The sequence below is a fragment of the Asterias amurensis genome, chromosome 10 (assembly GCF_032118995.1).
Source record: "Asterias amurensis chromosome 10, ASM3211899v1".
NCBI lineage: Eukaryota > Metazoa > Echinodermata > Asteroidea > Forcipulatida > Asteriidae > Asterias > Asterias amurensis.
This window is the reverse complement of record NC_092657.1, coordinates 19,018,890-19,044,031: the sequence shown is the minus strand read 5'-3', so window position 1 is coordinate 19,044,031 and position 25,142 is coordinate 19,018,890. Positions and strand designations below refer to the sequence as shown.

Here is a 25,142-nt window from a genome sequence, read left to right as displayed (position 1 = left end):
TTTGTCAAGAACTACACAACCGATTTTCAAACTTTTTTCAGTAATAGACTACTTAGACATTAAACATTAACTTAGAAAACTGTGACCTTATGTTGACCTTTATTTCCGGGTCAACCGGAAGTGAGATCATTTCTCAATAACTACACAACCGATTTTCAAACTTTTTCAGTTATAGACACCTTAGGCATTAAATATTAACTTTGAAAACCATGACCCCCACGTTGACCTTTCCTTCTGGGTCAACCGGAAGTGGGACCTTATTTCAAGAACTACATAACCGATTTTCAATTTTGTTTTGGTTATTAACTCCTTTGACATTGGACATTCGCATTGGCTAGCCGTGACGCCATGTTGACCTTTACTTCCGGGTCAACCGGAAGTTGGACCATATCTTAAGAATTACACAACCGATTTTCAATCTTTTTCAGTTTTAGACTCCTTAGGCATCAAAAATAAAATTAGAACAACCGTGTCCCCAATTTGACCTATATTCCTGGTCAACCGGAAGTGAGACCATATCTTAAGAACTACACAACCGATTTTCAAACTTGTTACTCTTATAGACTCCTCAGGCATTTAAAATAAACTTTGTGACCCCCATATCTCAAGAACTACACAACACGGAACAGCTTTGTGTTTGTTCACAAACACCTAATGTCTAGTTATTATTATTATTTTTTGTTTCCGCCTAAAACCCCATAGCGTTTGTACGGCGTTTTTGTTTAGGCCACTACTCCTAAAGTATTAGGATAAAATCGTTCAATCATATATCAAATTGAAGCTTAGAACCTAAGCTTTACTCTCATAAAAAAGTGTAACAATTCTTCATTAATTAACCACGTGGTCTTCATTTGAATTTTTAATTTGTAAACTTGATGCAGTCACTTTCATGTTATTGTGAAATATTCTCTTTGGTAATACAACACAGTATGTACCTCTATGAGTTGTTGACTTCTCGAGAGGAGTCTATACTATTTTTTTTCCTACCCACGTTCTGGACACATTACTCTGTACACGCACAACGTACGGAGGTTTGGGATTTTCGTTAGAACGTGCGTTAAATTTGTCCTTGTTTTTCTAACCGCGTTCTGGACCAATTACTCTGTGCATGGGTTTTCGTTAAAACGAACGTGCGTAATCAGATAGGGGTTTTTAACGACATCGACGTCGTCGTCAAAAAACCCTAAAGGCATCTAATACTACATTTCAACCATACTTAATAGTTATATTAATACTTAACAGTTCATATTTAGTGACAATTGTCGCAAAATCATGAAACGAGAATTATTCGCCGAATCATAATCCCCTCTGTTGATGCACACATGTAAAAACCCACCATTTTTGCATCGTGCCCTTCTAGCCTAGTGGTCATCAGTCGCGACTACACATCAAAGAGTTGCGAGTTCGAATCTCCGTCCGATATCAAATTTTTTTTTATCCCCCAAAACTAAAAATATATTTCTTTTTGTAATATTTAAGTTTGATTCTTATCTCTATATCGATAGTGTTGCCTTTTCTTTTTCTCAATTGTAAGCCCAACATAACCTGTGTGCATGCATGACATGATATGATGTTTAAAAACACAGTAAGCGAAAAATGGTGATCATAAGCGCAGAGTTTGGTGGTTAAGAGATATGTGAAAACAACTTGTACTAGATCAAACATCAAACCACCGACCAATTTTTTTTTTTTAATTTGAATTAATTAACCACATGACCCATATTTGCATATTTAATTGGGAACTCTTTGTAGCACCATATCTCAAGAATTACACGGCCGTTTAACAGACTGCTTGTAGATATAGACTCCTTGGGGATTGGAGTAACTGATTCTAATAAGAGATGTTTCAGTCCATTAAAATCAATCAAAGTACGTCTATAATTAACGATTAATTAAAAATCTTGGCATCATGGGTACAACGTAGTACCTCATAAACTGGATGCAGTCACATTCAACACATTGCAATAGCTTACAACGGTTAATGCAATACAAAATTGAGATTTTGCACAAGGCATTGGATTGGGGTAAGTTGCATACCATCGTGTACCTTATGAAATTTATTAGTACGAAAAATACAATTTTAAGACTGTGACGTCATCACTGGTTAATTTATGCTAATTAGAAGCTTTAATGAGTTTTTCATGGCAGCACTATATCTCAAGAAGTGTACGGCCGATTTCAAAGTTTTTTTCAGTATTAGACTCATTAGTCATAGGAGAATTGCCTCGGGTATCCGCGACCATATCTGAAGAGTTACACAACCGATTTAATTTTTTTCTTTATTTATAGATTCCTAAGGCATTAAATTTTGTTGGGGAAAGTCCGTGACCCCATTTTGACCTCTTCTTTTGGGTCAACCGGAGGTGGGACCATTTCTCAAGAACAACACAACCGATTTTCAAACTTTTTTTAGTTATAAACTACTTAGGCATTAAATTAACTTTGAAAACCAAGACCCCCATGTTGACCTTTATTTCCGGGTCAACCGGAAGTGGGACCTTATCTCAAGAACTGCACAACCAATGTTAAAGTTCTTTTCAGTTATAGACCCTTTGAGCTCTAAAGATTGAAATTGGATTACCTTGACCCCAAATTGACCTTTACTTCCGGGCCAACCGGAAGTGGGACCATATCTCAAGAACCATGCAACCAATCTTCAGTTTCTATTCAATTATAGACCCCTTGAACATTGAAAATTAAAAACGGAACAGCTCTGTGTTTGTTCACAAACACTTGATGTCTAGTTTTCTACGAATTTGATTTCGAGACCTCGGATTTAGAACTTGAGGTCTCGAAATCAACCATCTAAACGCACACAACTTCGTGTGACAGGGGTGTTTTTTTCTTTCATTATCATCTCGGAAGTTCGATGACCGATTGAGCTCAAATTTTCATAGGTTTGTTATTTTGTGCATATGTTGAGGTACACCAACTGTGAAGGCTAGTCTTCGACAATTACCAATAGTGTCCACTGCCTTTAATAGCTGACGTATTTTACCATGTTTATCATCAGCCTTTCGGATAGGCTTTTTGGCACCATACGCCTAGTTTAATATTTATGCATGGTGTCATAATTAGAATTGTGACTTTATACTCAGGCAAAATTGTTAATAAATATGTGTAATTGTTTGATCCTAGCTCAGTGTATAAAATTACCATTGCTTTGAGTTTGTGACAAAACATTTGCTCGTATAATGCATTTAGGTGCCAGGTTTGGGACATCGGCAAGATTAGAACCAATCATGGAAGGAGAATATCTCCATGAACAATGAACCAATCAACATCAGTCATGGGTCAGCTATCAGCCCGCCATTTTAAAACTTATAGTGAGGTATCTGACTTCTAAATTGGCATTAAAATAACTTTAGAAAACTCGATGTAGTTGTTAGATGATTTTGGAAAGTATGCACTTAAAGAAACACGTTGCCTTGGATCGGTCGAGTTGGTCATTGAAAAGCGTTTGTTATAATATGCATATGGGTAGAAAGATGCTGTAAAAGTAGAATACAATGATCCACACAAACATGCCTCGAAATTGCACGGTTTTCCTTTTACCTCGTCGGCTAACACGGTCGGCCATTTATGGGAGTCAAATTTTTGACTCCCATAAATGGCTGACCGTGTTCGTTCGCACATTAAAAGGAAAACCACGCAATTTCGAGGCAAACTTGTGTGGATCATTGTATTCTACTTTTAAATTATCTTTCCAACCATATGCATTTTGTAACAAACGGTTAAAAACGCTTTTTTATAGACCAACTCGTCCGATCCAAGGCAACGTGTTCCTTTAAATACTGAAAATTATATTTTTAGCCTGCGCCAATCGTCACTATCTTGTGTTGGCACTGCATGCGGTTCATCGCGCCTCGATTGACGTCACGAACAGCGCCCCCTCGGATTTTTTTTTGTATTTGTAAATAACATGAACACTATTTTTTATAAACCTTAGTTATTTGTTTATTCATGTTCCACTCATCAAAATACATATTTTAGTGACAAAAGGTTTATTTTGACAAAATACCACTTCCAGGTTTAAAAAATAAAAGAAAATAAACTTCGCTTATTTGCAAAAGGAATGGATTAAAGAAAAAAGTAGATTGATCAGTTTAACCGAATTACTACATTAGAGGAATGACATGGTAACAGGTCATCATTGCAGGCAATAACATAATTTCGTCTCCTCAAATATTCATATCGTTCCCTCGAAACTTCATTTTGTTTCCTCAAAATATACATTTGAAACGACACAAACTACAAACTATCCTTGCACCTCACAGGATATACGACTTGCAGAAGAAATACATTAAAGTTTCCATCGAAAGGACTTGACAAGATCATCACAGGGAGCCAGTTAAGCAGAAGCATCTCACTCTATATGCCAACAACGCTGGTTTTTATGTTAACTGTTGCTATGCTGTTTCTGAACCGGATTGGTGGTAAGGCATTGTTTGTGGTCTTTTTCTAAGGCATAATTTTCTCCTAATTGTATTCAATCGTTGTTGTTAGTAAAGGTATTTAGTTCATTGATGAAAGTCTATCTTTATGTGCTTAAAGTGTAGACCTGTCAGTGTTTTTTACTATGTATGAATGAAGTTCAGTGAGCACACACCACCCACACACCACCCAAGGCTCCAGAGCAGGTTTCACCACGCATTATCAGTTGTATCAGTTTATTTGTGACAGTCTTTATAAATGAAAGTATAAAATCGAGCAGTGTATTTCACTAGTCGACAATTTTTTTTTCAATCAAAACGGTGAAGTGTGGTTGATAAATGTTAAGTCTTCAATATTTCATTATACAGCTATGGTTTGTACTATTGGTATGGAACCGGATCCGAGTTCCGGCAACAGATACCGATGGGTCATCCCAGTGGAAGATCCCTGTAGGTGTACTGAGATTCGAATGGGTGGTAAGAACACACGTACTCCTGACCGCAACTTTAAAACCATCTACTTTGATATCCCTACTTCAACTGCAGACGAAGTTCATGAATTCCTCAACTGCTCATGTAAGTTTATTTTAGGAGTTCATGCCATACCAGCGGTGCATCTTGGTTTCGTTGGGATTAAAATAACCAAGTGGGCTAATATAAACAGGTGGTCTCTTCCTGAAGTATATACATTCTGGAATAATCGTGACCCAACGGTTTTTTAAGATGAACGGATTCAAACTCTGGTGTTTCTGATCAGCAACGTGTTGGATCGGGTCCTTAAACAAGACACTTATAACCATTCGGATGGGACGTGTGTTGTGTAACGCACGTAAAAATAACCAAGTGCACTTATTGTAAAGAGAAGGTGTTCATTACTTAAAAGAGCCTATTGACAAGAACCTAGGCGCAAGAATCAAACGGGGGCAGATATGCAGACTTTATCTGTTGACTTTATCTGAGAAAGAGAGATACTGCAGATACTTAATGGTTAAATTAAATATTTGTAACTTCAAACAAACTGTAACTGTTGTCCACAGAGCTCGGGAAAGTACTGGGTAAACAGTCAAGCAAGGCATCATGGCAAATCGTCGCTGTGTTGCCACACTTTCAGTTGTAAGAAAGTTTGACAGAATTAAGTCCAGTTTTAATTGTTTTTATTTAATTTGAAACTGAGCAGAAAGGGAATTATGAAACTGTGCCAAAAAACATTGCCGATGCAACCCATGAGAGGCCCCACCGTGCAGTTGCTGCGTCTGTCGCGCTAAATTTACCTTTTTTTCTGCTAAGGTTTCAGGGTTAAATTTCCGTTTAGATAGTAAATATTAATGGTCAGTGTTCTATACATCGTCATATCACGATGTCCTGTCCTGTTCATAAATTGTGTTAATCGTTGGAAAAGACACCCAAATCCAACACAATTATTTCTCCGTGCATTTGTGACAATACATCGCGCTGCTGCGTCGCAGTCAAAGGCATCTATCACTTGCGCGTAAGGGCTAAAATGGGTTTAACCAAACTTCCATAATTTCCAATGATAACTCCTTCTACCTTGTTGCATTAACTAGTTGTTGTATTCCTCTTATCTGTGGTAATTAATTAGCTGGACCGGCAGAGAGTGAAGTAACAAACTCAACCCCTGGCCTCGTCAAACACCGACCGATGGTCCTTTCACCATAAACTGCAAGGCGTTTGCAGATGGCGCACTCTTCGCAGACCCTAATGACTGCACTAAGTATTTCATATGTGTTTCTGGGACTTTATATCCAAAGGAATGCGGGAATAGGAAATTGTTCAACATCGCCAAAGGTATGTGTGACATTCCTTAAAATGTTGATTGCCCCAACGCAGAGTAGAAAAAGTGAGATAAGAACACGAAACACTGAAATTGACAAGACTAAACAGGCTTTATTCATTCCGTAACAATCAAAACTATAGGATGTAATGTAGCAGTTTAAAGTTCAAAGTTCAACTTTACTCAAATTCGAATCAGTTCATACAAGCTTGAATATTCTATAATGACGTATTGTCATATTTCCATTGACAGGAAGTTTTTTGTTTTTGCTGTAATTCCAGTCTATGGCAATGCTTCATTTTAGTACACGTTAGGTCAGCTTGAATCTAATACTCAATGGAACATGATTTTAAAATTGTATCACATAGAAATTGTTTTTTTCCTATTAAAGGCACTGGACACATTTGGTTATTGTCAAAGACCAGTCTACTCAGTGTGTCCCAACATTATATGAATACAATAACAAACCTGTGAAAACGTTGACTCAATGGGTCGTCGAGAATATAAAGGCAAACAATACCACTGTCGCACAAGTTGTGTGCTTATTGAGAAAGAAGTAATGTATCATTTTAATTTTAATCAGCTGATGTCTCAAATCCAAGACATTTGTAGGAAACTACAGATGCCTTGGATTCGAGACATTATCTAAAATGTTAAAATCAGAAATTACTTCTTTCTCAAAAACTACGATACTTCAGAGGGAGCCGTTTCTCACTGTTTTATAGACGATGTGACTTATGTTAACATTTAACCCGCCCTCTGTTGACAAAACACTGTATACGTCACGTTTCGCCCGGCAAAAAGATGCGTAGTCATGGTAAGATTGCATACACTTTCTAGCTGGCTGCCAAAACACAAAGGTTTCTGCCCGGCGATATGCGCGCGAATCATGTTAAAGATGTCGAATGACGTCAGAGGTCACATCGTCTATACTATCTACAGCTCTCCACTACCCTTACCAAGTATTTGTGTATGCTAACATTTTGTTTGAAACTGTACAGAGTCAACAAATCATAACACTCCCGGGGAGTTCAGAGAGATTTATAAACGTTTATTGTACGGATTATTGTAACCATTGCATGATGATAACAAGTGAGCATTGTGTTTGAATAAAGGCGTGGGGTCACTAGAGCTTAATCATTATATTTATGTTATGTTTATTATCACCACATTAACATTCCATGGTGGCCCAAAATACATTCGTTTTACACAATTCAAAGATACAAATTTGCACTATGATACTACAAAGATACAATTACAAAAATGCGAAAAACTAAGTGACAACTGGCTAAGGCAATAAATTGACAGACTCGGGTACTCTTCTTTTTTACGTGTGTTTCGTTTTGGTACAGAAAGGGCATTATCTTCATCAGAAAGGCGTTTTTAACATGTCAGCAATTTATTGCAAGCTTTTAGTTCGTGAAACAACGAAACATGATACATACTGATTTTGACCAAGATTTTGAACAACAGCAGCTGATTTCACGAAACTTTACGCAACTGCGTAACTAACCCAACTGCCTAAGTCCGCTTGCGCAACCGTTGCGCAAGTGGACTTAATACGCAGATGTGTATAAATTTTTACTGAAATCGGCTCCATGATACATGTCTGTCTACGCTTACGTCGTGCAGTATTAATGCGCGCAAGTTACTACAATAGTAACAAAGACAGGTTTTTGTTATTAATAATAACAATAACAATAATACTAACATAATTATAAGCATTTATATAGCGTCCTCACACACAAAAAGGTACCACAACGCTTTAACAACAAAATAAGAAGCAATCAAAAATTAACATGTCAATTATCTCCTCTGAGTAAAGTTGGTTCTGAAGAGAAACGATGCTCAATGACTCAACGTTTCTATCAGTTTACTCTGATCGTCTTCAAGACAATAAAGTTTTACAAGTTTGCTTCGCTGGTTTGGCGCTGGCTCTCACAAAGAAAGGTTTGATGTAACATCCTTTGGATATCTCTTCAGTATGCTCTGATCGTCTTTAGGATAAATAACGTTTACAAGTGTGCTTCGCAAGTTTGGCGCTGGTTCTCACAAGTACGTACCGTGATGTAACTGCCTCAGACAGTTTTCTCTTTACAGCACGTTAAAAGCAACGTCCTCACCTTCTGGTATTGCAGTATTTTTTAGAAATAAAGATAGATATTTAAAATGGTTTATTAAAAAAACTGTCCTCGCAGCACAAAGGCTGAATTACAACAGTTTTACACAAACTTAAAATTTGAAATTAAATAGAACTTGAAGGCAAATTGGTAAATACAAATTTTGTTTATGTGAAATAGTTTAGCCACTCCCCTAAATTTACACATTGAAAATTGCACATTGAAATTGAATTAACTTTACTCAAAACTTGTGCGACAATGCAACAAGTGTCACCAAGAGAGGTTTATTGTTACATCCTTTGAAAATCTCTTTAGTACGCTCTGATCGTCTTCAGGATAAATAACGTTTACAAGTGTGTTTCGCAAGTTTGGCGTTGGTTCTCACAAGTACGTACCGTGCTGTACCTGCCTCATATAGTTTTCTCTTTACAGCACGTTAACAAGCAACGTATGTTTACACCTTCTGGTCTTGCAGTAGTTTTTACCAGTGTAATCAATGGAGAATTTATGTAACATCCTTTGATTATCTCTTCAGTATGCTCTGATCGTCTTTGGGATAAGAAACGTTTACAAGTTTGTTTCGCAGGTTTGGCGCTGGTTCTCACAAGTACGTACCGTGTTGGTTGCTGCCTCGGTCTTTCTCTTTTTACAGCAGGTTTGGAAGCAAGGTATATTAACATATGTAGCTTTATCTTTTGAGCGACGATCAGAAACAAGACTGAATATTGTGTATAGATATTGATTGATGGATGAATTGATCGGAATGATAAAGACAATGGTCCATGCATACATGTAAGGCTGAATGGTAATGTCACCAGTCTGTGACAGTATCCCATAATAATTACAGGCATCCAACACATGAGGTCCGTACCTACAATAACTGCCATACGTAATGCCATGTTCATCTCTTCCTTACCAGTCATATTAACTCTAGATTCCTTCATCATCTGATGCGATGCTCTGGAACTGAAGAAGATGGCTGTAAAGGCGATTGTGATAACCAAAAAGCAGACCAAGGGACTTTTAATGGCCTTACGTTTCGAACCCTGCAGAGTCTTTCTCGAAGCCGTATAGATTGTTACAAGGGTGTTTCGCAGGTTGGACACACATTCTCACAATTACAACTCGTGCTACCCTTTGCCTCAGTATTCGTCCCTTCCCCATTACAGCACTTAGAGAAACAAGACACGGTAACTGATATAGCTTTACCTTTTGAGCGACGATCAGAAACAAGACTGAATATTGTGTATAGATATGGATTAATGGATGAATTGATTGGTAGGATAAAGACAACGGTCCAGGCATACATGTAAGGCTGAATAGTAATAGCACCAGTCTGGGACAGTATCCCCATAATAATAACAGGCATCCAACACATGAGGTCCGTACCTACAATAACTGCCATACGTAATGCCATGTTCATCTCTTCATTACCAGTCATATTAGCTCTAGATTCTTTCATCCTTTTATTTGATGCTCTGAAACTGAGGAATATGGCCGTATAGGCGATTGTGATAATCAAGAAGCAGATTAAATTAACACCTAAGAAGAGAATGATGGAGTACGTCCACGCAGGTTTAAGATCTTTCGGGACTGGGATATGGAAACTCTGCCTACCGTTATCAAGGCTCCCTTCCTGGAGGTCGTACGAAGCGGGTTTAGTGATGAGAGGCAAGCCGATACAAACGTCTGATAGACCGTAGATATCAGAGTCGGCATCCGCCAGGATTGTTGGTAAACTACTAAGTATGAAACCAACTATCCAAATGGTCGCTACGGCAATACGCGCAGTGAATCGCGTCAAACGAACCATGCCAAGGGGGTAAACTATACAGAAAAATCGATCAAGACTAATGAGTGTGACGAAGAACACACTCGCCTCACTTGATAACACAGATACGATACCGGCAAACTTACAAACTCGTCCCAACCTCCACGAGGTAGACACAGTGTAGTACAACTCGCCATATTGTATATCAGCAATTGCTATAGTAACCATGTAAACACCCATTAGGAGGTCTGAGACCGCTAAATTGAGTACAAGGAAGTTATGAACGTACTTGGTACCGTGTCCAAGGCTTTGCGTCACACCGATTCGACATCGCCATGCGACTACAGCAATGTTGCCGATGAGGGCGCTAAGACCTAGGACCCACATAGACACTCGTAGGAATGTATTTTGCATGAGAGATCCGCAGTTGAATAAAGGTGACTGCTGCTGCGTCGTGTAACATCGATCTGTATCAAAAGACTGCAGTCCTTTGAACTCACAGCAAAGCCGATGGTCATCTACATACCTTTGGAAACAACACAAAAACAACTACAGTTCAAATTAAGTCACATAACAAAATCACCAATCGGTATTGTTTGTTTACGTGACATGATTGTATGTATCTTCATTATAAAGCTTCAGTTACAAAAAATAATCTTCACAAAACTAACCGGTAATTTGCAGTTGGCCTACAATGTTTCCTAGCCCATTCAAACAAGAGGCGACCGAGCTACTCAAGTTAAACACATTGTTAGACAAAACTGTAAATCTGAGGTGTGACAAATCCGCGTTGGTTATCATAAATAATTTTGTATGGTGCATTGCGAAACAATGTTTCCTAGCCCATTCAAACAAGAGGCGACCCAGCTACTCACGTAAAACACATTGTTAAACAACTCTAAGGTGTAAATCTGAGGTGTGACAAATCCGCGATGATAGCCGATCAGAAAGAATTATGGTCCATTGCGAAACACAACATTGGCTAAAACAACATTTGCGTCAACTTCCTGAGTTGAAAACAAAATAAAGTATACAGAAATTCTTACAGTGTTTGTAACTTTGTAAGATTCTGGATGGCACTAGGATCTACAGTGATTGGGTCGTTTCCAGCGAACTGTCCTCGCATCAACACGCTGAAAAAGCAAAGATATACTTGTAACAGTTTGACTTAAGGCAATGGACACTATTGGTAATTACTCAAAATAATTATTAGTATAAAACATTACTTGGTAATGAGTAATGGGGAGAGGTTGATGGCATAACACATTGTGAGAAACGGCTCCCTCTGAAGTGACATAGTTTTCGAGAAAGAAGTATTTTTCCACGAATTTGATGTCAAAATCTCAAGTTTAGAATTTGAGGTCTCGAAATCAACCATCTAAAAGCACACAAATCGTGTGACAAGGGTATTTTTTGTTTCATTATTAACTCGCAACTTCGACGACCGATTGAGCTCAAACTTTCACAGGTGTGTTCTTTTATGTTCTTTTATGTCTTTTATGTCTTTGACAATTACCAATAGTGTCCACTGTCTTTAAGTTGCATACAATAAATGTTTAGTAAATTTTGAGAAATGTGCTTTGCGAAAAGGTGTTTTCGATTGTAAAAACAATAAAATATAAACAAAAGCATATGATAACTTAAAAATATTAGGTTGTATGTTTGCAAAAAAAGGTTACCAAAAATACAATGCCGATCACAAATGAAAATTAAAACAAATATATTAAATTGAAAAGTATGTATATACAACTTGTATGATTTGTTTTAGTAAACTGCGTATTTAATTCAACCGCTAATTCATGAATATTTCAGCAGTATGTATATAAATGATTGAAGTAACTATTTCAATGGCCTTCAGCGAGATTCAGCGTTTTTCTGCTTTAAGCACTCTGTGAAGTTTTGGCCAAGTGGTCTTTTACCAACGAGGTATTTGTTCAAATAAAGTGTTCTTACATTGTTTTGAGATCATCTAACCCACGGAAAGCTGATTGTCTGATTGATGTCACGGGGACGTCCTGAATAATGCTGCAACAAAGATCGGACATAGGTGAGTTTATGCAAACATGCCAACATCAGAGTGTACACCTCCAGCCGAGCTACAAACATCGAAACAAACCCCTTCTCTTTCCTATACTGAATAATAATAAGTGTGGTTTCTTATACAGCGCACATGTCCGTCACTCAGTGACGCTCCTGGCGCTGTAACATACAGTATTTCCTGCCAGATGTGGGACTACGTTTTGAATTATGAAATCTAACTCTGATAGCACCATGTATTGTTTAACAAGGTGCTGTGGCGCAATGTGCTGCCGATCGGACCAGGAACACCGGGGCGAACCCCTTCTCATTTCGATAAGTGCACTGGGTTCTTTTACACGCGTTACATAACATATTGGACCAACGGCTTAACGTCCCATCCGAAGGACGAAGCAATGGTGATGTATGCTTAAGGACACAAGTCTAACGACTCGGGATACTAAATAGGTTTGTGCTTGGTGTGCAATAAACAAAGTTACCAATCCGAATATGCACGCCTGGTGTGAAGCAGTTTACAGACGAGTGTTCCAGACGAGTCACCACCATGTCATTAATAACCAGTAAGTAATATTGGCCCTTCCATTTAGCGAAAATGTACGGCACAATACTGATGGGTATGAGTTGTATTATTTTCAAAAACATTGGGCTTAATGCGTATTGCCTACAGACCTTTAAAGGGCAGGTGCACGTTTGATATACACTCAAAACAAATATTCACTCAACAACTGATTTGTCAGCGAGCATTTGGAGCTGTTGATAGTATAAACCATGGTTGGAAACGGCTCCCTCTTAAATAATGTAGTTTTTGAGAAAGAGGTATTTTCTCACTAAAATAATAAAAGACATCTACCCGACAAGGCTGTCGGCCTCACGGCCTCCGCATGCGGTTAGTGGTACGAGCGCGGATGGCTTGTGTGCATAGTAGTCGTACGATGTGACAGTGTGTATACGGGTGGGTCATGCGGTGTGATCGCAAGCACCACGCACAGGGTATACGGGTTGGTTTACAGCGGCGTCTTTCGGAGCGAATAATGCGACTGCCTTGAGCAAGGCTAGCTGGCAGTCTTTTATTCATATCTGAAAGCACACCAATTCGTCTGACAAGTAGTAACCTAAAATTAGCAATAATTGCAGCACATCTGGGAAAAAATTGGAAAGAAGCTGATTTCAACTGATAATGGTAGGTATGGGTGTCAGTTACCACCAAAAAAAAGTAAGGACCAATTGGGGTTGGGGAAATCGTTTCCCCGGGGGGTAATTAAAACCTGGGGGTTAATTACCCAAAATTTACCCAAAGTATGTTGTGTTTGGTATCAAATGAAAGGAAATTTAATTTTAAACCAAGTAAGTGATGTTCATTTTGTCATCAGCTTCTTTCCATTTTTTTCGCAGATGAATCCTAATATAGGGATACTAAAGGGTGTTTTTTCTTTTATCGTCTTCTCGCAACTTCGATGACCGATTGAGCCCAAACGAGTCTTTGACAATTACCAAACGTGTACCTTCCCTTTAATCGCATTCACTCGGCACACTCACACTAACTATCTTTTCAAAGCTAAGTTGCAAGAGAAATTTCACAATCGAGCAAACTCGTATGTAGGCTCTACATCAATAGTTTCAATGGGTTTGCACAACTTATTAAGAGCAATTATTTTAATGATAGTCAAACCTATACTTACATTCCCTGTAGATTGGTCAGTTCTTTAAATGTGTCCTTTTCTAAAACCTTGAGTTTGTTCTGCGAGATGTTCCTGCATGGTTGAAACAAATTACATTTAAATAATTGAAATCGAACTCAGTAATAATTGAGACCATGTGTTGAGCTATGATTACAGGCAAACTGTTGTTGATGCTTATAATAACGTTTGGATGTAGGGGGCAGTGAACCTAGTTGATATTAAACAAAATGTATTTGTGTATTACTTTGATAAATATTACCTTTTTACATGAACAACAATGTGTTTACTTATTAATATTTGTTCATATGTTATGTGTTGTTACAAAGAATAATGCAATACGGTGGATTAGAGGCGGGATGTCTAGTTCACAAAAACGTCTCACTAACATGTGAAATTAAAATATTGACTATTCTTGAAGCAAGGCATACTAACATTTATATAACACACAAGGACTGCAGTAACATCATTTACGTGGTACGTGAGTATACGGGATATATGAGAAGAGCCGTTTTGTACTCGACGTTTCGACCGGTATGCTCTGCTCGTATTAAGGTAATAAGTCACTTTTGCAGTTCAACTATTAATAGGGTTAGTCGTATAAACGAGATGTACTTACAGCCAAGATAAACTGCTCAACCCTTCAAATGACAAGGGTTCTATCTCCTCAATGCTATTGTTCGTAAGATATCTAAAAAAGAAAGTGATGAAGATGTTAAAATATCCTAATCAACACGAACACTTTTATCTGTGTGCATTATTTTAGTCCGCATTTTTGTTAACCTCAAAATTTGTCCGTTTTAATACAAATTTACGTTGATGAAATATAATGGATGTTTAATTACGTTTACTTATAGATGTTACAATGTACTACATTGGCTTGTGTGCAAAAATACTGCTGTTTCAGTTGTGAAAGCAGGACAAAATAGCACCAAAACAATAATTATTAATTTTTTAATTAATTCTTGAAAGAATGAATCATCATTTGACAAAAGGTATACACGTAGTATTAATTAAATTCAGTCGTGAATTATTCCACATGCGCATACCATCACATGATCAAATCAACACGCGGGCTTTTTCTGTATTGCTGTATACTTATGTTTAAAGACAGTGGACACTAATGGTAATTACTCAAAATAATTATCAGCATAAAACATGTCTTGGTGATGAGCAATGGGGAGAGGTTGATAGTATAAAACACTATGAGAAACGGCTCCCTCTGAGTGCCATCGTTTTCGAGAAAGAAGTAATGACAAGGGCGTTTTTTTCTTTCATTATTATCTCGCAACTTTGATGACCGATTGAGCTCAAATTTTCACAGGTTAGTTATTGTATGCATATGTTGAGATACACCAACTGTAAAGGCTAGTCTTCGAAAATTACCAATAGTGTCCACTGCCTTTAAACACTCCAAGTAGTTTAACACACACACACACACACATCCCGTATCAATAATAACACCAATACGGAGCAATAATTAAATCGAACTAAAAAAACGATATTTCTGCTTGACTTCCCGACAGTTTCATTCCAGACGCTCGTTCCTTACAATACAGTCTAGTCACCAGGAAACATGCATCTAGTGCCACCGCGGTGCTGTGCTAGCGCCCTCTGCTGGATGGCTGATTCGCACGAATGTTACAAAAGTGTTTTTAAGGTTGCTTTGTCAGATTTTTGGCCCCACACATTAAAAAATGTATTTTTTGGAGTGAATGGTATTTCAAAGAGTATCACCCGCTCTAACGAAAACAAGTTTAACTTTTACTTTTAAAGGACAGTAATCATGACAAAAATTTAAAACGTTTCTTATAAACACATTGTAATTGGTCACGTGATATATTGTCGGGATACCGACAAAAACTAATTTTGAGCACTTTATTTCACTGCTACTAATAATTGGCGGACTTTTTTCGAGCAATGGCTCAAATGAAAGCTTGTAACTTTCTCGACCCTAATCAAAATACCTATTGAATTTTAAATCAAAATCGTTGGGTCAAATCGGCCAAAAATCTGACATAGCATCTTTTATACTTACAAAGTATGCAGTCTGAAGAATCGTTTGAAGTTTCCCGGTTCAAGCTTGCTCATATTTCCACCTGAAAGCTTCCTTGAATATGAAAAAAAAAAAAATGCAAGAATAGTTTAACGGATCTTAGAATTACTAAAACATCACATATAATTTTGAGGCCGTTCTTTCCAAACCAAATTTTAAACATCTAGCAGATACTGTCAATGTATTGTTAAGTTAAAAGGCGATGGACACTCTTGGTAATTACTCAAAATAATTATCGTCATAAAACCTCACTTGGTAACGAGTAATTGGGAGAGGTTGATAGTATAAAACATTGTGAGAAACGGCTCCCTCTGAAGTGACGTAGTTTCGAGAAAGAAGTAATTTTCTACAAATTTGATTTCGAGAACTCAAGTTTAGAATTTGAGGTCTCGAAATCAAGCATCTGAAATCACACAACTTCGTGTGACGTTTTTATTATTATTATTTTTTTTTTCATTGCATATCTCGCAACTTCACCAACCAAATGAGCTAATTTTTTTACAGGTTTGTTATTTTACGCATATGTGGAGATACAAAAAGTGAGAATACTGGCCTTTGACAATAATTATTACCATTAGTGTCCACTGTCTTTAACTTTACTTGACATTTCTTAAGTGTGATCAAACCATTTTGAGGCATGCGATTTGTCTTTGAAAATTAGATATGATTGATGGTAAAAGTATAATCCGACTCTATTATTATTATTATTTATTTTGTATTTATTTTTTTTATGGGGTCAACGGAATAATACTCAATTGCTCTTGAAATATTAGTCCATGAAATGCTTTACTTTTTGTGAAAACACTAAAACAATATCAATTCTCAATAACGAGAATTACGGATTTATTGTGAACACATTTCATGACACGGCGAAACGTGCGGAAACAAGGGTGGATTTACTCGTTATTTTCTCCCGACTCCGATGACCGATTGAGCCTAAATTTTCACAGGTTTGATATTTTATATTCAAAGTTGTACACGAAGTGTGGGCCTTGGACAACACTGTTTACCGAAAGTGTTAATGGCTTAAACGACATGAAATTAATGAGTTACACTGTTAAAGTAGGTCAAACTGACAGGATACCGAATACTTGTTCAAATTCACATTAAATTTCTCAAATATACAACAGGCAACTGACAGATGGCAAGTTTATGTTTGTACTTACAAAACGTCAGTCGTTGCTGCCATATTACCCAATGTTTCCACATTCCAGCCTGACTGACACACGACGTAGAGGTCGCTCTCCTCATACCAACACTCGCATTCAATTGGACATCGAGTCTTATCTAGAAAAAAAACAAATTGTAAGAGTGTGGGTTAGCTGTTTGTTCTGTCTCTTTTTTTTGTCATTATCTGTGCAAAATATACTCAAAATGGCGAACCACTTAATATCATTATTACTTTTATAGGCAACTTAGTCCACCTTTTCCCCCTTGTTTAACAGCGTATCTTCGTAAAGGTGTTAGGTGGAACACACAACTCGTTTGTGGTCAAGATGATTATGTTGGTCAAAATAATGTATCGTATTGCTGAATCGTGTACCAAGTTACGTAAAACCCCTAATAACAATTATTAGTACTAATACTAGCTTCTTATGTAGCGCTGTCACACCCGTCACTCAGTCCTGGCTACATCTAGGTACATGTTTGGGGCTACATTTAGGTCAGGCTACATTTCGGGCTTGGGCTACATTTAGGTGCCGCATGTGCGACCAACTCCTTTTACACAGCATCGTGAAATCGTTCATGTGTCAAAATTATAGGACTGAAACCCCAATAAAACGAACGGGTTGTAAGCGTTATTGAGTAGCATTTGCCAAACATTGCAGCCAACAAGCAAACAACACCAGAAGAATTATTAGACACAAAACTATTACCAGGTAATAATAGATGTTAAACTTGCATCGGGGATAAAGAATGCAAATTTAAACATCTCTTATATCGTTGCGGTACCATGTAACCGATTAACATGCCTGTGATATTTTGTTCACGGGTCTCGGGAAAGTACTGAGTATACAGTGCTAACAAACATCGGTATTACCAAGGTAATTAACAAGATACATGCAAGAGCAGCAGAAAACTTACCACAATTGATTTCATCATCCCCTAGAAGACAATGCTCAGTCCCATCACAAACTTGTTCCCATAGCAAGCACTGACCGCTCCTAAAGCACTGAAAAAACTCCGGGCAACTTATAGATGCTGACAGGGAAAAACACATTTTATTTCCATGGTAATTACTCAACATAATTATTAACATAAAACACCACTAAAATTATAACGAGTAATGGGGAGAGGTTGGTAGTGTAAAACATTGTGAGAAACGGCTTCCTCTGAAGTGACGTTTTATTCGAGAAAGAAGTAATTATCCAAGAATTTGACTTTGATACCTCAAGTTTAGAATTTGATGTCTTAAAATCAAGCACCTGAAAGCACACAACTTCAATAGTGTCCAATGTCTTTAAACCGTTTACTGTTCATAGAGTACACTATGTAGGCTATACGACGTCAGTAACGTGTGGCGCCCTCTGCAACAACAGTGTCCGAAACAACCGTTTCAGCCAATGGCAAACAAACATTGCAATTTTGCCAGGGAGCCTAAAGTGCCACTTCTTGAAAACGGTGACAATTTTGACAGCCACAAGTGTAATGATCCGTGCTGTATCCATTTGTGCACAATCCCTATTGGTCACACTATCCATGGGACGATGGTGGTATAACAGACTGCAATTTTGTTCATTTGGTAACTTTACGTAAATTTGTTAATGTGTTATTAAATTGAAAAGTTTGACGCTTGTTTGCGTTTGAAAGAAGAGCCAAAGGCCCGTAAATTCAATGTAATATAGGCCTATGCACTGCAACTGAAACACATTCCTAGCCAAAATAGTCAATAAGAGTTTTTTTTTAACTGCAAACCATGGCTTTAGTGTAAGAAAGTTGTCACTTTTAAACCAAGCACATGATGTAAACTTCAACCGAGCATTTTGACATGTGGTTCTTCATGGAAACTGTGAAGAGATGTTTGGATTACTTACAGCATTGTTGTTCATCTGTCCCATAACCGCAATCTTCAAAGCCATCACAGACGGCGTCTGTAGACACACATACTGTCGTATCGACACAGTGGAAGTCTCGGCTATCACATATTCCACCTTCAACTGTAGGAATACAGAAAACAATTTGATGATTTCATGTGCGAAATTTGAATTGTAATGCAGTCGAACAAACTGAAGCACCTCGGTGAGTTCTTTTTTAAGGAAGCTTTCTACTTGTCATTATTTTCAAATCATGTAAGTTTAAAGTAGATCTGTGGACATTGTGTTTGTAATCTACAAAAAGTAACCAAATCCTTTATAAAAGGTCAAAGTATGATGGCTGTGTTGATATTAATACATCTGGGGTGGATTTCACAAAGGTAGTCCTAACTTAGGACTAGTCCTAGGCAATGCTAAGATATAGGACTGGTCCTAAGTTAGGACCAGTAACTCATCCTAACTTAGGACTGGTCATATCTCTTAGCATTGCCTAGGACTAGTCCTAAGTTAGGACTACATTTGTGAAATCCACCCCTGATATCTTACCCGAATGCCTCATCCTGATCTCCAGCTTAAACCCACGTTTCGACGTTGAACTGTCGGATGTAAACATGACATCAGTCTGATTCCCACGAGAATTTAAAGAAGTTATGTCCGTGCTTCCATACAACTCCAGTTCACCCGAATCAGTTATCGTATGCTTTGCCCAAAACCATGTTTCACTTCTCTCACCTAGGCTTAGGCCTGGGCTTGCGATGGTTAGCCTGTCGTTTCTGTACTCAGTTGTGAAATCCAGAATGTTAATCTGTATGAACCCGTTGGGGTCATCTGACTGTATCCTCCATGTACAGTTCAAATTGCTTGGATAGTTGTCGGGGTATTTCGGAGAGGTGAGGTTGTACGTGGTGCCCTCTGTGAGATAGATTGTTCTTGCACCGCATGGATCAGCTGGAAAATAAAACAAAAACAGTTACATTTAAAAATGGCCACACTAAAAAATGATTGTTCAGGACTTTAAGTAACCTTTAAAGGCAGTTGACACTATTGGTAATTACTCAAACAAATTATCATTAAACCTTTCTTGGTTACGAGTAATGGGGGAGGTCGATGGTATAAAACAATGTAAGAAACGGCTCCCTCTGAAGTAACGTAGTTTTCGGGAAAGAAGTAATTTTCCACGAATTTGATTTCGAGACCTCAAATTCAGAACTCGAGGTCCCGAAATCAAGCATCTGAAAGCACACAACTTCGTGTGACAATGTTTTTTTTTTTTTTTTTTTTCATTATTATCTCGCACTTTTGACGACCGATTGAGCTCAACTTTTCACAGGTTTGTTATGTTGAGATACACAACGTGAGAAGACTGGTCTTTTGACAATTGCCAATAGTGTACACTGTATTTAACCTTAAACAAGGCACTTCGTCATTACAATCAGCATTTGTTATGTGTGTTCAATGCCTTAACCAAACTGGTCATCTCCTATGACATACGACCACAAACTTGATAAAGCAGCACTTTGTAGAGGGATTGTATACAAAATGGGATAGTATAGGTTTTCTCGGTCTATTTCGGAAAATGAGCAGTCAATTTCATTTTCATGCGTTCGAATTAAAGCTGTTTTGCCTCTCCGGTTGTTACTGCGTTTCAAATTCAGAATTCGGCCATTCATTTTCGTTTTGAATCGAGTCAAATTCCTTTAGCACTCTGTTCAATTTAGCGTAGCGTGATTCCTTTTCGTGACACACACGCCTTAAGAAGCGACTGCGAATTTGAATGCTGCTTTGATGAATTGTTAAATTGAATGATTATTTTGTTAATTCGAATGACGCAACATTACATTTGACTAATCCCAAAACGAAATCAAATGACCCTTTAGAGTAGCATTCGATTTTGCGCGAAATAGAATAGCTTGGTGGTTAAATTGGCTGCTCATTTTCGGAAATTGACCGAGAACACCGATAGTTTGCGCTGAAAGGGCGCGCAGGACGAAATGCTGTCAGCATTTGACTCGAGTCCACACTATGTTGCTCACAAACATCAAAGACTCTGGACGCTATTGGTAATTGAAAAAGACCAGTCTTTTTAGATGGTGTATCTCAACATATGCATCAAATGACAAACCTGTGAAAATTTGAGCTCCATTGGTTGTCGAAGTTGTGATGTAATAATGAAAGAAACAAACAGATGCTTGATTTTGAGACCTCAAAATTATAGTTTTGAGGTCTCGCAATCAAATTCGTGGAAAATAACTTCTTTCTCAAAAACTGCATCACTTCAGAGGAGCCGTTTCTCACAATGTTTTATACTATCAACCTCTCCCCATTACTCGTTACCAAGTAAGGTTTTATGCTAATAATTTTGTTGAGTAATTACCAATAGTGTCCACTGCCTTTAACCGCTCGGGCAAGACACGCCACAAACTTCCAAACTAGGGATTAAACACTGGTGTAGTTGTTATGCAGCTTTCAGATTAGAGTTTACATAAATGTTTTAAGTGTCAGTTGGGTTTAACTTTAGAAAGCACATTGACTACTTTAGGCACCTTATGAAAACTTTCCCCGGAAAGTTTGTGGAAAAGTTTTCCCGCAACCATTTGAAAACAACTGCTGGCTCCCAGTATATAGCAAGTCTAGGTGTGTGCGGTTTTACCAATGTTAAACAAACGGCCTATACGGTAGAGCTTTCCTGAAAACTTTTCCTGGAGTTTATACATAATGCACACTATTTTGTTGAGGGATAACAAATTAGCTCCGGGAAAACCTTTCCGCAAGTTATCCGGGAAAGTTTAGATTACGTGCCATAGGCTAGGTGTAACCTACCTGCGCAATGGTACTGCTCCAGGTACTTGCTCAAAGGTCTTGCAAGGCATATCAGATCCGGCGACCCACAAGTTATTTGATCATCCCCACAACTCACTGTTATTATTCAAGAAGTGGATGACATTGTTAAGCAAACGGTTATCTTCTTGTCTTTTTTTGCCAATGGATCGAAGGCCAGTTAAATATTTATTGAACAACCGACTATTAGTTTATTCAATGGGAGACTTTTGGGACGCTTGGTGGCAGCAGACTTACCAGGTTAAAATCCATTGTTCTCGGTAAAGTGCGGGTGCTCCAAACTACGTAAACATTGGAAATGGACCTGGTAAGTCTGCTGCCATCTAGTGTTCAAAAGTCCTCAATTATAATTGTTCTGCTAAAAACTCTTAGCTGAAGCTTTGATCCATGGAAATCTGTTCGATTTGTGTTGGAGTAGTATGGAGTTGTGGAGCTGTCCGCCAAAGAAACGGTATCTTTAGATGGACCATATGCTATTGTGCATTTTCCACTTAAAGACAATGGACATTATTGGTAATTGTCAAAGACCAGTCTTCTCACTTGGTGTATCTGATCATATACATAAAATAACAAACCTGTGAAAATTTAAACTCAATCGGTCATCGAAGTTGTTAGATATTAATGAAAGAAAAAAAAACACCCTTGTCACACAAAGTTGTGTGCGCTAATATGGTTGACTTCGAGACTTCAAGTTCTAAATCTGAGGTCTCGAAATCAAATTCGTGGAAAATTACTTCTTTCTCGAAAACTATGGCACTTCAGAGGGAGCCGTTTCTCACAATGTTTTACTCCATCAACCTCTCCCCATTACTCGTCACCAAGTAAGGTTTTATGCTAATAATTATTTTGAGTAATTACCAATAGTGTCCACTGCTTTTAACCATGTAGATGCAAGAGTCAGTAAGTCCTCCGGTATAATTATGGTGATCGTGCCTCGAATGTTGACGTCAACCTATTCGGCTGTACTCAACAATTTAGGACTAGTCTAGCCTTGCTCAAGGCAGTCGCATTATTCACTCCGAAAAGACGCCGTTGTAATCCCACCAGAATACATTGTGCTTAGTGCGTGTATTCACACCGCACGACCCAACCGTATACATTTACAGTGTCACATCGCTCAACGCACACCGTACGACTACTGCGCACAAGTCATCCGCACTCGTACCACTATAAACCGCATGCGGAGCCCGACGCATGCAGATATCGTACGATGTGGTTACACACATTACACACAGTTTATACGGGTGTTTTTTTTTTTTCTTTTTTTCTTTCTTTACAGCGGCGGTATTTTTTCTCGGAGTGAACAATTCGACTGCCTTGAGCAAGGCTAGGACTAGTCCCGCACTGCAAAGCTGGGGTGTTAAATTGATTCTTCCTTGTATCTAAATAATTATGTCAACACCAACATGGTGTTATTTATCACCATAACTGTATCGTTTGTTAAATTAACACCGTGTCGGTGTTGTCACTTACATACCAAGAGAATCAACTTAACACCCCAGTTTTTGCAGTGGAGCTTATCCTTATTACAAATGTATGGCTAGTCTCAACTCTTTGTCAAATCCACCCCAGGTTTAGTATTTTAGAAGGCAACATGCATGTACCATTCTTGCTTCAAGTCAAAGTGCTCGCGCGTTGCATAAAGATGAACACCCACACATGGTGCTTGTAACGCTGTATTTTGGTAAATGCTGCCCTCTAGCGATGAGTGTCTTACCATTTTGTCTTGACTCTAGATTAAACGAGAACCCACTAGACGCTTCATCATACTTGGTGGCAATAACAATCCACATGAGTGCATTCCTTGATGCAAACGCAACCAATGGGTTATCACCAGCGGTCAGCTTCGGTCCAATCTGCGTTGTATCTTTTGCGGGTGTGTCACCCCAACCGAATGATAACGGGTAGCGGCCAGGCGCACCTTGAAAATTCAATGATTGTATGGTAACAAAGACACGACTTCCAGGGGGTGCCACTATCTGCCAGATACAGTCGAGGTCGTTGTAGTAATTTCGAGGATTGTTTGGTGAAATGAGGTTGAAGGGTTGAACGTGATGCGACAATTGTATATTTCTGCGACCACATGGACCTGCAGAGTTAAAAAAGACAACAATTAAGAAAACATAATTATTGGCTTTGCGAAGCAAGGAGACAGTAAACTATTTATTGGTAATTGTTATCAAAAATGTGAGTATGCCACTTAACCCATCTACATATTTAAACAAAAGCCTACAGGACAAAATAAAACCTGGGTTGGAAAGTCTTATTGAAAAGAAACCCATACACTCTTACAAGCTGGTGACTTCTGTTTTCATGTCAATCAGGAACATTGGCAGGATACGCAATCACATCACAAGGGAAGCTGCTGAAACCATTGTCCATGCCTTCATCACATCCAAGGTAGATGCATGCAACTCGCTCTTATACGGAATTAACAATACGCAACTCTCTCGCCTTCAACGATTACAGAATATTGCAGCAAGGATGATCACTTACACCAAGAAAACGGAACACATCACACCAGTGCTAGCCGGCTTGCACTGGCTCCCCATCCAACAAAGGGTTAAATATAATTGTGCCTCATTATTTTCAAGATCTTAGAAGGTGATGCCCCAGCATATTTAAGTGATCTTGTGCAGATATACACCCCAGGCCATCGTGGCATACGGTCTACAAAACACAAACTCCTCCAGGAAAAAACAACTAAACATCTATGGGGGGAAAGAAGTTTTCAGAGCGCAGCACCAAAGCTTTGGAACTCCCTCCCGGGCACTGTAAAACTCTCCAAATCACTCAACACATTCAAGAACAGTTTAAAAACTCATTTTCATAGAGAAGCTTTTTGTTAAGTTTATTTTCTTGTTTTTGTTGTTTGCTACTTTCATTGCTTGTTGTTCCTTTGTAGAGGAGCGCCATGAGCGCCGCTTGCGGCGGATACCGGCGCTTTATTAAGTGTCCATTATTATTATTATTATTATTATTATTATTATTATTATTATTATTATTATTATTATTATTATTATTATTATTATTATTATTATTATTATTATTATTATTATTATTATTATTATTATTATTATTATTATTATTATTATTATTATTATTATTATTATTATTATTATTATTATTATTATTATTATTATTATTATTATTATTATTATTATTATTATTATTATTATTATTATTATTATTATTATTATTATTATTATTATTATTATTATTATTATTATTATTATTATTATTATTATTATTATTATTATTATTATTATTATTATTATTATTATTATTATTATTATTATTATTATTATTATTATTATTATTATTATTATTATTATTATTATTATTATTATTATTATTATTATTATTATTATTATTATTATTATT

The 25,142-nt window shown here is 37.6% G+C and overlaps 2 protein-coding genes across 2 annotated transcripts in view; both read right to left on the bottom strand.

Annotated features, from left to right (window-relative positions):
• LOC139943208 (uncharacterized) overlaps positions 1 to 25,142 on the bottom strand; it is a 154,182-nt gene that overhangs the window by 89,726 nt on the left and 39,314 nt on the right. The gene's annotated exons all lie outside the window — the stretch shown is intronic.
• Positions 9,424 to 24,674, bottom strand: LOC139943397 (uncharacterized). Its single transcript, XM_071940209.1, has 13 exons — positions 24,638 to 24,674; positions 23,476 to 23,847; positions 21,741 to 21,836; positions 19,467 to 19,868; positions 18,921 to 19,043; positions 17,971 to 18,087; positions 17,052 to 17,172; positions 15,868 to 15,939; positions 14,449 to 14,520; positions 13,833 to 13,904; positions 12,070 to 12,141; positions 11,163 to 11,249; positions 9,424 to 10,642 (listed from the first exon to the last, which is right to left on the bottom strand). Exons 1-13 carry the CDS (start codon positions 24,672 to 24,674, stop codon positions 9,424 to 9,426), a joined length of 2,862 nt encoding a protein of 953 aa, XP_071796310.1.

Excerpts from the sequence above, each read along its gene's own strand:
- LOC139943397 (XM_071940209.1), bottom strand. The coding sequence starts at position 24,674 with ATGGCGCTCCTCTACAAAGGAACAACAAGCAATGAAA. Across the intron at positions 14,521-15,867 it reads TTCTTCAGACTGCATACTTT|ATATCTTACGAACAATAGCA; the intron begins GTAAGTATAAAA and ends TTTCTTTTTTAG. Across the intron at positions 10,643-11,162 it reads CTTACAAAGTTACAAACACT|GTATGTAGATGACCATCGGC; the intron begins GTAAGAATTTCT and ends TTGTTTCCAAAG.